Source organism: Electrona antarctica (genome assembly GCF_951216825.1).
Source record: "Electrona antarctica genome assembly, chromosome: 2".
NCBI classification, from domain to species: domain Eukaryota; kingdom Metazoa; phylum Chordata; class Actinopteri; order Myctophiformes; family Myctophidae; genus Electrona; species Electrona antarctica.
The window spans coordinates 53,980,303-53,994,265 of NC_136807.1; the positions used below are offsets into that span (position 1 = coordinate 53,980,303).

Consider the following 13,963-nt stretch of genomic DNA (forward strand, 5'->3'; position numbering starts at 1 on the left):
TGGACATTGGGTTTGATGATGTCATCATCTACATGCTAAACAGGGCATTCACACACCTTGGCACCATGGGCAACGCAGTTAGAATCATGCTTTTTGACTTCTCCAGAGTCTTCAGAACTATCCAGTCACAACTGCTTACAGAAGCTTGCGTTGATGGGGGTGGACCATGGTTTGGTGGCATGGATCTCAGACTATCTCTCGGGCAGACCGCAGTATGTGAGACTGCAGGGTTGTCTGTTCGGAGGTGCTGGTGAACATCACGGGCGCTCCCCAGGGCACAGTGCTGTCACCTGTTCACCCTATAAACATCTGACTTCCACTTCAACTACAAGACATGTCAGTTGTCACCTGCATCTCAGGTAACAACACTGTTGAGCACGCATGGTTACGGAAGTTGTGCACTGGAGCAAGGCAAATAGCCTCTGGCTCAATGCTGGCAAGACCAAGAAGATGGTGGTGGACTATGGCACGACCAAGAGTGTACCTCCGGTTCCCAGCAACATATTAAGGTAGTGGAGAATGTAGACAACTACAAGTTTCTAGGAGTGCACCTGAACAGGTCGTTGGACTACTCTGGTCTTCTGTTCTTCTCAAGAAGGCTCAGATCTTTTAGTGTGTGCAACAGAATGCTGCAAATGGCTGGTGAGGAAGGCGTTTTATGTGGCGGCCATATTGGATTTGGCCGCCATGGCGACCCCGAAGGTAAATGGCTCGGGTTCCCTAGCTAAATCATTAGAGCAGGACTGCATCTGAGCCAAATTTAGTCCTTTAAATATTGATTGGCGCAGAAAAATCCATAAGGCCCGTGACTATTGCTGAAATCTTGTCCATATACAGTAGGTGATTATGGTCATTAAAGCTAATTATAATTGTTCAACATATGCAAGTTAGCATCCGGCGGTTTCTACATGCTGGGGACCCATACATACTCAACATTTGTACTATAAAACTTTGGTGTACTCAACATGTCTGGGTTCACAATGGGACTCTATGGGCTGGCAAATAGACTGACTAACTGCACTTGAGCTGGGGGGGGGTGATGTGCAAATGTCAGATGCTGTGACACTTTGTGGTACTTGTATAAATGTTTCATACCATATGTTGTAATAATTCTGACCTTTAGTGCATTTATTTTTAGTCTTGTCCATTTTTTTCATTATTCCAATTTAGGGGGCGTGGTAACATTTTGATAGATTCTCAGCCATTTTGGGCCAAGGTGGGCTGCTTTTCTTTTCTACCTTTCATTACCCAGTAGGTTGTGACATTTTTTATGTATGAAACATAAGCTTTTGGCTACATTTTCTATGTGTATGTTTCATTGTGCTAGGTGCCAATCACTTAAGTTGAAGCGTTTTCTTTAACAAATTTGCTACATTTCATGATCTAGATTCACATATGAGTAAACTAAGGCACCAATACTTGTTTCAGATGTTAGGTATATGTATTTATGACATTTGAGAAAGATTTGGTGTTGCCAAAATCAATATAACACATTTTACAAGCAAAAACAGCAGCACAAGATTTTCGTTTTTTGGTTATACACTTGTATATACATTTCTGGCTTGTGACAAAATACTGCAGGATATTATGCGGAGAACTTTTAACCCAGAGTCCAGAAGGGTATTGTCTATGGAAATATGCATTGAAATCGTAGTGCCAAAGACGTGGGAACGAAACCGAACAAAAAGGGACCTCGCAGCATGGCCTACATGTTAGTCTATGGTGCGTAATGGTCACGTGCATTGAGCTCCGTTATTGTTTTGGGTCGCGGTGGTGGAATATTTTTCGACTCAAACACAAACGATGGAACTATTTTCAGGGGGATTATCATGACATGGAGGTACAATTACGACGTGGCGATTCGTCAAAGTTAGTTGAAACTGCGGCAATGAAGCAATGCTTGTTATGTTTTCCTGTGGGAGTCAATGTGTTAACTACTACTTCTAGAGATTGTGTCCTCAACATGTGTGGACGGCATTCTGCACTGTGATTGGCTATGGTGTGTCATTCTGCACTGTGATTGGCTATGGTGTGTCATTCTGTGCTGGCCGGTCCCATGTGCACATGCACTTTCTCATATCCACGAACAGGTATAGAGCGCCGAAGTCCCACCCCCTTTCAGAATGACGAAACATATATGGAAAAATGGGAAATTATCTTCCGGTGCCCTCGTCGGGGGCGGGACTGCGACACTATTGACTAGTCTGAAATATAGTCTGGTTGCCAACTGCAACTAAAACAGTTAACATGATTGAGGTTATGTTCAATTCTTTGAATAGCTGTTATTATGTCGTCTTGTACACTAGTGCTATTCAAAGTGGGGTCTGGGTACCCACAGGGATCCTTCAATATAGCAGATCTACAAGCTCACAACACATTGCATCACGACACGTTGTGATCTTCATATATATGCGCATTTGAACCAAGGAAAATTATTAAGTGTTGGATTTGGGATGACGTCCAGGCACGTTAACGTGGACACAACAGGCCCCTGTCTTGCAAACACGGTGGATTTAGCTAAGAGATAATTTCCATCCGTAATGCCCAAACTGTTTGGGCTCATGTGGACTCTGAACTGAGTAGCCTACTGACTTCCATTAACACCCTTTTATCTAGGTTTCTAATCCAAGATTCCGATTCTAATCAAAACAAGCTTTATTTGTCCGATTCCGGTCACATTGTTTGTTGCTGTTAAAAAAAGAATCATGCCTCGGGTGGTCCGCGATGGCTTATCCATTATTATTATTATTAAGGCCTGGGGTAATTTTTCCCTCTTGAATAAGGCACCTCACTTAAAAAGGCCAACTTCTTTTTTCTTTCTTTCTTTTTTTTCCCAACCCAGGTTCATGTTTTAGGTTATTATTGTTTGCTGCAGCCTGCTACCAGTACTAGTTAGCCCTGGCTGCCTTCACTCGCTGCTTGGCTGGTGTTGTCTGTTTTGAGCAAGATCAAGGCTACAGTGTGCTCGGCATGCTCTGGATTGTAGTCCTCGGCCTCTTCGCTCTCTGTCCGCAGGAGCTCTGCCTGGGATGTTATTAAATGTTTACATCTAATAATTTCTAGGACAATATCAGAGTCCACATAACCCAAATGGTTTGGGGATTATACTGATGGAAATGATCTCCTAGCTTAATCTGCCGTGATTGCAAAGATTGATTGACAATTTTACAAATGACAATTTAGGCATTTGGTGAATGGGACTTAATCCAGAGCGACTGAATATCTTTAAAGGTACAGCCGGTACAACAAGTTAGGAACACGGCAAATGGACGACACACTGTTATGTCCACATTCACTGCCATTGACGTGCCTGCGGACGTCATCCCAAATCCGTGTGCATGTGTTTGGTCTGACGTACTAACAGTCCGCCAGGCGTTAGTCCAACATCCTACCCCAACCCTAACCTCACAGGGAAGCCAAGGGTGAGTTTTAACCGGCCATGCATGTGTCTTAACCCATTCAGGACGGGAACCCCTTTTAGTGTTTTAAGCATTATGTTATACTTTAGCTATTGAAAAATAGCAGATCTACAAGCTCTTTTGAAAAATCGTGAAAATGTAGCGCAAATCTTTAAATGCTTCTGGAGGGGTCCCAAGAAAAACATATTTTCAGATGGGGGCCCACGGCCAAATACGAAAAAATCTGGGGGTCCTGGACATGAAAAAGGTTGAGAACCACTCACATAGAAACACAGGTTTTTCAGAAAACCTTTAGTATTTAGAAGATTTTTTTTTAGAATGAAATGAAATGAAATGATTACTACATTTCATCGTAGTGGTGGTAATTTTAACGTGCCGGACCGCTGATTCGAACTGGCGACCTTCCGGTATCAAGCCCGCTCCGCAATCCGTTGGGCCACCGCTGCCACTAAATAATAGGCCTCAGTTGGCCTCCTAAATGGATAAACAGCAATGCATGTCGGGAGCCATGGACTAATGCCTGTCAGACTGTTAGTATGTCTGAACAACGTATGCGCCCACCCAAATACAGCACTTATAAGAAGGTCCACTCCCCACGCTACAAGTTAACACAGATGACGCGTGGCGCGTCAGGTTCATAGACAAAGAATGGTAGACACCTCCTTCGGCTCTGGGGCGTCTGTATCTCCATAGACATAGAAAGGTATACGCCTCCTTTGACTCTGGGGCGTCTGTATCACTATAGACATAGAAAGGTAGACGCCTCCTTCGGCTCTGGGGCGTATATCTATTCTACGTCAGAGCATAGACATGGTAACGCCCCACCTGCCTCTGATTGGCCTACCGACACTGCCCGTCTTGCCTGTCCTCCGAGATGCAAGGGTACTCCGTGCTGGGAAATAAGTACAAGAGAATGACAACACACGACAGTAACTTAATTGTATTGTAACTTTAATTTTTGTAGAAGAAGCAACTGGCAAACTAATATTGTTTGTGCCGTTTGCTTTGATTGAATAATTGATTGAACACGTATGTACTATGATTTGATTTAGCTGTGTTCTAAATTAAAGTGTTAGGGTTGATTATAGTGTATTAATCTAATTATAGTAAACTAATACTGTTACACTAAAAAAGATTAAGATCAAGGGAAGAGACCCTTTTAGTTACAGTACAAAAATGTTTCAAGTTTACACATGTATACAAAACAACAGGCCAACGGAATAAACAATATTAGTTTGCCTCTTCTACAAAAATACAAGTTACTGTCGGGCGTGCCAAGCTGTCATTCTCGTACTTGTATTATTTATTTATTTCCCACGACGGAGTAACCTCGCAGCAGACCTCACTGCCAATCAGAGGAAGATGGGGGCGGGTCACTTCAGTGGCAGCGTGCCCCAAGACGGAAATAGCAAGACTCGCGATCTCCGGATTACTTGTCGCATCTGCGTAACGTGGGCACACACCTTTTTAGGAGACAGGAAGCAGGTTGGAGTCTGTTCATTTCCAATGGGAGAATGAACGTGATTATGTGAACACAGCTTATGAACCATTCCTTAGCTCCATGGTTACTGAACAAAATACTGGGCCCAATCACCACAAGGGACACAATATTTCCAAGGTGTTCATGCTAAAATGGCTTTTTTTTGGCAAAGACAAATCAGGAGAAAATCATCTTTTTTATGGACCCTTCTCTGTCCCGGGATCGACTATCTTTGTAAATTGCATTGCTTTGGTGTACCTTCTGCTTGACTTCCGCCTTGTCTGTGATACAGGTCGCTCCAATGAATTGCAATGGCCAATGAGGTATTTAGCTTTTTATCTATGTTTATCTATGTTAGGGTTCAGCATTGGTGAACTATGACCCGGCAGTGATAGGCACTAGCCAATGGGAGGACAGATACACCCTGTGTTCACTCCACTGCGCAGGGTTTCATTCAGTGATCCAGCAACACTCCAAATACAAGGCAGACGATCCAGAGCAAACACAACACATGCACTCGGATTTCAATAAATATAAACATCTTTATTTGTGGTGAATGGCCTGAATACCTAGCACTGTTTACCCCATCCGGATAGCTTAGGTTAAAACCAAACCAAACCAAACAAATCATCAGGAAGTTATGCACAACTTTCTCATAGGCCTCATAGGACACTGGAAACAGGTGGATACAGGGGGATTATACTGATGGCCATGCCCTCTGGTTCAGCTAAATATTTCCAAATGCTGTATGAGTCCTCATGTGATTTCTTAGAGTACTGCTGTCACCAAAGCCTTTCCTACAAACTTTACAAGTGAAGGGCTTTACTCCTGTATGAGTCCTCATGTGTGTTTTTAGATTACTCAACTGACAAAAGGCTTTGCTACAAACATTACAAGTGAAGGGCTTTTCTCCGGTATGAGTCCTCTTGTGATCTTTTAAACTACTCAACACAGCAAAGGCTTTGCTACAAACTTTACAAGTGAAGGGCTTTTCTCCGGTATGAGTCCTCTTGTGTTTTTTTAAACTACTCAACACAGCAAAGGCTTTGCTACAAACTTTACAAGTGAAGGGCTTTTCTCCGGTATGATTTCTCATGTGTCTTTTTAGATTACTCAACTCACCAAAGGCTTTGCTACAAACTTTACAAGTGAAGGGCTTTTCTCCAGTATGAGTCTCCATGTGTTTTTTTAAATTCCACAACACACCAAAGGTTTTGTTACAAACTTTACAAGTGAAGGGCTTTTCTCCGGTATGAGTTCTCATGTGTTTTTTTAGAGCACTCAACTCAGCAAAGGCTTTGTTACAAACTTTACAAGTGAAGGGCTTTTCTCCGGTATGAGTCACCATGTGTCTTTTTAGATCACTGTTGTCACGAAAGCCTTTGCTACAAACTGTACAAGTAACTGGCTTTTCTCCTGTATGGGTCGTCATGTGTCCTTTTAGACTTCCCTCATGATTAAACATTTTGCAACACACTGCACAACTAAAACTCGTCTTCCCTGTATGACTCTGCATGGAGTGAGTTTCTTCCGATGGTTTCAGGTCCCGGGACATCTTGTTGCTCAAAGACAATCTCTGTCCTTCCACACGTTGTGTCTTGTGTGACTTCAGTGTGTTTAAAGGTGACTGAGCTACACTGGGCTGCCACTCATCACACTCTTCAGTGATGTCAGATTCAGAACAGTATGACGAGAGGAGCTGCTCATCACCAGCTGGTTGTGATGGTCCACAGTCCTCTACATCAGCTTGTGTTTTCATGTGTTCAGTTGAGGTGCTGGCTACAGGCTCTGTGTCTCTGTTCTCACCATCATCATCTTCACTTTTCACTGCTAGTAATGTCAGCATTGGCCTATTGACCTCTTCTGGTCTTTGAAGTAGCTCCTCCTGCTCATCTTTAATGGGTGGAGGCTCTGGTTCCTCCTGGACCAGACTGGAGATCCTCTCCTCTTTACACACATGGAGGTGCAGGGAGTCTAAGGAGAACACAGGGAGGTGCAGGGAGTCTAGGGAAAAGATACAATGAGAAACGGTAAAGGTTTGATTTTATTTGTTTCATGCAGTGTTTCCTCTGGTACATGAAAAGCTAGTGCACAGAGTAGTGCTCAGGTGCAGTTCTCAACAATGGCAAATAAAGTATTCACATCGGTTAAAAAAGCTCAGCTGTTTTTATTGCGCTCTAAATTCCATAATGAATGATGGAAACATTGATGGACCAGATTACTTTTAACTTAGATTAGTTTTAACTGAACCCTAGTCCGATTCATCGTACATTCAGATTGATCTAGTCCGATTCATGGTACATTCAGATTGATCTAGTCCGATTCATGGTACATTCAGATTGATCCAGGAGTCTATGCATCGATGCAAATCACATTGTTAATTTTAAAACCGATTACCAATTCACCGGTTCCTCTTCACATCCTTAGTACCAACACACTTTCACCCCTGATGATAGCTCCAACAGAGATCAGAATGAAATACACATGTATTCCTTAATCCTTAGGTGGTCTTTACACGAGAGCGATATTCATAGGAAACGGTAAAATAAAGTATCATTTGCTGGTGTCCCTTTAGACGAGAGCGGCGTTTTCAGGAGGTGAAAACGCAACAAAGTGAAACCACCTCCCAGAGTGGAAATCTTTGAGAACGCCGTTTCCTATGATCTCCATATAAACAGGCAAAACGGTGGATCCGCAACACTTGTGACATCTTGGCTCACAACGCATATGTTTATTAGTTCCTACAATGAACAAGCCTCCCTCCTAACCAGCGCCGCTCATCAGCGATGGTGAATGTAAAACCATGATGTACATGAAATGCCTTGTGATAGGTTAGGTGGCAGCTGCGTTTATGTAGACTAATGTATCTGTCACCTCAATGTTTTAGTAGAAAGCAGGCAGCGAGCGACGGCCACAACCCCATCGTGGTCTGGAAGCATCATTCAAAACCCTGATAGGGTTGCCTGAAGGGGGGGCTACCTGGTTCTTCTTCTTGTACATGGGTAGTCTTATGCAGAGGTTAAAATGTAATTTAGATAGCATGTTATTTAGACAGATGCTAGGTTCATTTGTTGACCTGGCATCCTACAGTTTGTCTAGTTTCAATGTACAGATTATTTATTGTGTGATATTATAATGTTTAGACTGATGTTAGTTCATGGTTTACCTACAGGATGATCCTAGATTACTGAGACGCTAGCCTGAGCTAATGGGTTTTGGCTCTAGAGGGGCGGGTCGTGGCTGAGATTTGCACACGCCCTGATTGGTTCTGGGCGGCCTGTCCGTCAGCCCCGGCCCCTCCGCCCCAGTGCAGCACTATGTCACATCAATTGGAGCGACGCCCACCCTGAAGGCTTGATTCCCACTTCTAGACCAGAGCGGCCAATGCGTTCCCCCAGGCTTTCATTTTTTGCGCCGACGAAAATGAAAGCCTGGGTACCGAGGCTACTGAGACACTACACTGTCTCTATACATTTGATGAATGTTCTTACTTAAATTGCTCTGGATAAAGAGTGTCTTCTAAATGCCTAAATAGTCAAAAGTAAAGTGCTTTAAACTTACTGAGATCTATGTGGTCTTCAGGTTCCTGTTTAAGGTGGTCTTCAGGTTCCTGTTTAATAGAAACTGTGGTGGCTGGAGGACTGATCTTCACCTGCAGACTGGACTCCACACACTGGTCTGGAATGAAGGAATACAATAAGGACTTTAACAACAAAGACTTTGATGTGACCTGGATAAGGACTTTATATTTTTCTAATAGGCTACCCCAAATGTAATATGCATGTATAGGCTACATAATTAAAGTTGGTAGACGAATGGTAGGCATATACATTTATTTATGCTCCTTTTTAAAAGAAAAGGAAAAAAGCAACATTTAACAATATAAATAAATTGTTGTAGGCTTAATCATCAATAAACAACGCATTGCATCTGCACGCATTGCATCTGCACGCATTGCATCTGCACGCATGCATCTGCGCATCTACAGTACAGGGGTCCGCCGGTTCTAGTCCAAAACAAAAAAGTCCATCGAAAAAAAGACAGATCCACCAGCTCTCAACGCGCCGCTGACCGACGCGTTGAGAACCCGCAGATGTGCCTGTCTCTGCAGAGCCGTTTGCAACGTGTTGAGAGCTTGCAGATCAATGTGAACGAACCCTGACACCAGCGCTGCAAAAACAAACGCGTTGAGAACCTGCAGATGCGCCCATCTCTGCAGCACCGTTTGCAGCGCGTTGAGAGCTTGTAGATCTGTCTGTTTGTGCAGCGCTGGTGTCAGGGTTCGTTCACGTTACAGGCGGACATGAAATTAAGTTCAATCAGTGCGTTGAATCAGCAGCAGCAACAAGCTAATAGCTAACACCACCACCAGTCAGTTAGCATAGCTTATTGCTAACAATTTGTCACTTCGTCTTTTTCTTTTCTCTCTTTTATTATTTTTCCCCCCCGACTTCACGGGTCGCGCATTGGGTTGTGATGAGATACGAGACAGCAGTGTGCATTCTGGTGTGACTGTATATTTGCGAACGCAGTGAGCATTTACTATGAGACCCAGCAGATCACGTCTGTGTGTGTGTGTGTGTGTCTGTGTGTCTGTGTGTGTGTGTGTCACGGTGTAACACCACCCGCCCACCACCAGAGGGCGCAGCTGTATCACACACAAAAACACACACACACATGCACGCACGCACACACACACACGCACGCACGCACGCACGCACACACACAAAAAACGTAACTTTAAAAAAAACTTAACTTAAAAAAAAACTTAACTTAAAAAAAAAACTTAAAAAGGAAAAACGCACACACAAAAAACTTAACTTAAAAAAAAACTTAACTTAAAAAAAAACTTAACTTAAAAAAAAAACTTAAAAACGAAAAACGCACACACACAAAAAACTTAACTTAAAAAAAAACGTACCTTAAAAAAAAACTTAACTTAAAAAAAAAACTTCAAAAGGAAAAACGCACACACACAAAAAACTTAACTTAAAAAAAAACTTAACTTAAAAAAAAAACTTCAAAAGGAAAAACGCACACACACAAAAAACTTCACTTAAAAAAAACTTAACTTAAAAAAAAAACTTAAAAAGGAAAAACGCACACACACAAAAAACTTAGTTAAAAAAAAAACTTAACTTAAAAAAAACGTAAAGAAAAAACACGCACGCACACATACACACACTAAAAAAATAACTTGAAAAAACATTTAATTTAAAAAAACTTAACTTAAAAAAAACCTTAAAAAGTACGTAATTTATTCTAATTGTTGTTATTGCAATTTACGAGCTGCGTTCGCTTCCCGCGTTTGCGCGTCTTACTTGTATTAAACTGCATGGGTCCGGACTCCGGAGCGTAAACAACATAGGCTACAGTACATTAGCCTCCCTCGGACCCAGGCTCCAGCCTTTACTCAGCCAGAGTGTGAGTGAGGCGAGGGGACAGCGGAGCGCTCAGTGCTGCATGACTTAAACTTCCCCCGTTCCCCGATGTTGCAGCCTGGGACTCTGGGAGCATACCATTATAACGAGAGGAGGGGGTTTCCACTTTCCACCCGGCCGCCTTTACGACTTTGCTAGCCCAAATTGATTCACATTTTGCTCACACTTACATTATTTCGCTGTAGATTAATATTATCTTGCAAAATAAAAAAAATCGCCTAATAAAAACAATAGGCGATTGGACTCATAAAATCACGATTGACGATAGATTTGTATCGTCACCCAACCCTATGGAGCACATTAACAATTGGAACGTTAACCATTTCCGGGTGAAGCTGGAATGACCCTGAGTGACCGAGTGGGAGTGACCGAGATTTTGGGTATTGGAATTTGGCTTAGACTAGAGCAGCACACACACACACACACACACACACACACACACGAAGTGAGGAGCGGACTTATCATCCACCCGCTTCGGATGTTATCACCCGATAATCAAGAGAATGTTCGTGATCAGCACCTTAGAAATGCCCCCAGTGGCCTGGGCCATGGCAGTGTGGCAGTGTGCCGCGGGTTCGACTCCCGATCCCGACAGCCTTTACTGCATGTCTTCCCCCCATCTCTCTCCCCATTTCCTGTCAGCCTACTGTCTGTCCCTCCATACAAAAATAAGTCAAATAAAATAAAGGCGAAAGCCACAAAAAAAAACATTTAAAAAAAAAGAAATGCCCCCAGTATGTGATAATCAACATACTGGGAAATCCGGAACTGAAACTATGGGAGTGTTTGCTTTTTATGTCAATGACGGATGCATGCCGTGTCTGGTGGCCTTGAGCCACGTGAGGCGTCGCCGTGCCGAGCGTTGCGACGGCCACCAGACCCGACTCAGCGCCGTCCGAGTTACGTCCCAATAGGCAGAAAATAGTAAATATTAGTAGCTTCTAGTTTCCATGCCCCAGCAATAGAGTTGGAAATGACAAGTTCAGGGGGAGTCCTTGACCAGACTGTGTCTGCACCACCCTGCATGCGTGCATTCCAGCCAAACACCACAATGTCTAGTATGCCAGTATGGCCAGATTAGCCATATTCCAACGTCCTGATAACGGTTGAATCTGATTTCAAATCAAATCATGGCTATGGGGTACTCAGCCAATCAAATCATCGCTATGGGGTGCTCAGCCAATCAAATCACCAGCGCTATGGAATGCTCAGCCAATCAAATCACCGCTATGGGGTACACAAAGACACACAAAGCCAGACATAGGAGTCTTTTATGAGGGGCTAGCGCTCCTCATAAAAAATTATGAATCCATGCAATGTTGTTTCATCAGCAAAATAAAATACTACTACAAAACAATCTGCACGCAGTCTGTTGCATCGTCGTCAACTAAAACACTCTCTTGTCATAATGTAGCTGACCTTACTCTTGTTAGATTAGAACTAATTAGGTGATTTAAAACAGTTGCAAAACTCATGAGAATTGTCTACCACACACACACACACACATACAATGTAACCATGTTTACTAACCTGCTCTGTGTAGTCTGATGTGTGGCTGTAGCATCACGTCCAGCAGTTTGTTCTGTTTCTCCAGCAGTGTTTCTAGTGTCTCCATCTCTGTCTGGAAGAGGTTGTACACAAACTCTCCCACCGCGCTGAGGCGCTCCAACACAAACACTCTGACATTAAGCGTCACACTACAAACATCAACACCACGCTGTTTGTCCAAAACACACACTATCTCCTCTCCCACCGACGTCATGTGTTCATTTATCTTCAGCCGTACAGACTCCATTTGACTCCTTTTACCTCCTTTAGGAGACATTTTCACCAACTGTAATATACTAATATGTGTAAAGCTCTCGGTTACTACTGTAATATACTAATAATGTGTAAAATGTCTCTATTCTTACGACGATAATCCCAAACAAAAAGGTTCCACAACTTTCCGCCTCGCCGATTCCGCGATTTCCGCCGTTACGGCTGAAAATAAAACACACATTTACTTCCGTGTCAACGTGTCAAGAGCATGCGCAGCAAAGGATGCAGGCCCTGCTGCCTGTCACCACCCGGTGGAGGAGGTGTGTAATTGTTACTGAATACAAGGATGGTGATTGATGATTGAAATTCTTTATAGGAATAATAAACCCTTGTCTTTTTCGAGAAGGTCCTAGACACAATACAATGTTTACACTTTAACAACATAAAGGAATAGAAACAAATAACACAGAAACTACAACAACCAAATCAACCAAACATTAACAAATAGACCTATAGGCCTACAAATCATTGGGTTATCACTGGCACGTGTGAGAGAGAGTATATTTATTTTAAAATAAAATAGAATATCTGTAGGCCTATACAAATTGCATTATCTTCTTTCTTCTTTCTTTCTTTTCTTTTTCTTTCTTTTCTTTTTTTCCCAACCCAGGTTCATGTTTTAGGTTATTAGAGACATTTTAAGTATTTTACTTTACTTACTTTCATTGTAGCGATTTAAGCTATTTTTGACAGGGGGCGGGGCATTCGAACAAGTGGCTAAATGTTTTTTTTGCTATTGTCCTACCACAAGGGTTCTCAACGTTTTTGGCCGGGGACCCCCAAAAATGAGTTGGCAACGTCTCGGGACCCCCCCGACCCCCAATATAAATTGACTGCTACAATAACCTTAATAATAGAGACAATAGGCCTACACCATAAATAAACCAGATATAATCATTAGGGAAGGTGTATGCATGTACTATGTGTACTATATGTAAACTCTTCATTTCCATTTTCCAGCCATTCAGTTGCAAAAAAATAATAATATTTTATTTAACTACAAATTCCACGCCCCCAAATGAAACAGCGGCCCCACTTCTGGTCCGTTTTAACTGTGTACTGCAGCTGTCAATGCAATCTTTATGAGAGGCATCATAAAATACCCTAATTTCACTGGTTCATTACTGAGGCGAATTTTTTTGTGTTCTAATAAAGTGTCCCATATGTTTGATTTGTCCTTTTCAATGTCACATACCTGCCATCTCAATATACATCCCACAATGTACTATAATATACTCCACCATATAAAATTAAAGTATATGGTTAAAATCCAAAATAATTGCCATCTTGAAAACGATGCCTTTCCAGAAGTTATTTTTCCCCAATTTTTTTGTATGTTACTTAGCACACCCAATACTAATATAATCCATTGGAAAATCTCTTATCAATTATTTTGATTTGTAACCATATACTAATCAATTTAATATTAGATTCATCGCAAACAGACCACTAGGGGGCGAGCCCAACTCGTTTGCGATGGTTTTTGAAAACCTTATAACCATGCCTACCACCATGCCACAAATCAAAAACTTGTCACCAAGTGCACAATTTTAACAAATTGGGACCCAGCTAGATTGACAATTTTACAAATTACAATTTAGGCATTTGGTGAATGGGACTTAATCCATTGCGACTGAATATCTTTAAAAGGTACAGCCAGTACAACAGGTTAAAAACATGGCAAATGGACGGCACACGACAAGCCAGAGGTTTGTTGTGTCCACATGAACACATTCACTGCCATTGATGTGCCTGCGGACGTCATCCCAAATCCGGGTGCATGCGTTTGGTCTGACGTACTA

At 42.4% G+C, this 13,963-nt stretch overlaps 1 protein-coding gene across 1 annotated transcript in view; it reads right to left on the reverse strand.

Annotated features, from left to right (window-relative positions):
- The window catches only part of LOC306934170 (uncharacterized protein), a gene marked incomplete at its 3' end in the record, with an annotated part of 36,167 nt that extends 23,769 nt beyond the window's left edge, over positions 1-12,398 (reverse strand). The window contains exons 1-3 of the mRNA XM_079516692.1: positions 11,871-12,398; positions 8,461-8,577; positions 6,706-6,903 (exon numbers count right to left, since the gene is read on the reverse strand). Of these exons, the coding sequence (XP_079372818.1) occupies positions 6,706-6,903; positions 8,461-8,577; positions 11,871-12,165 (610 nt within the window). The 5' untranslated portion in view covers positions 12,166-12,398. The remainder of the gene's footprint in view (positions 1-6,705; positions 6,904-8,460; positions 8,578-11,870) is intronic.
- Positions 12,399-13,963: the final 1,565 nt, after the last annotated feature.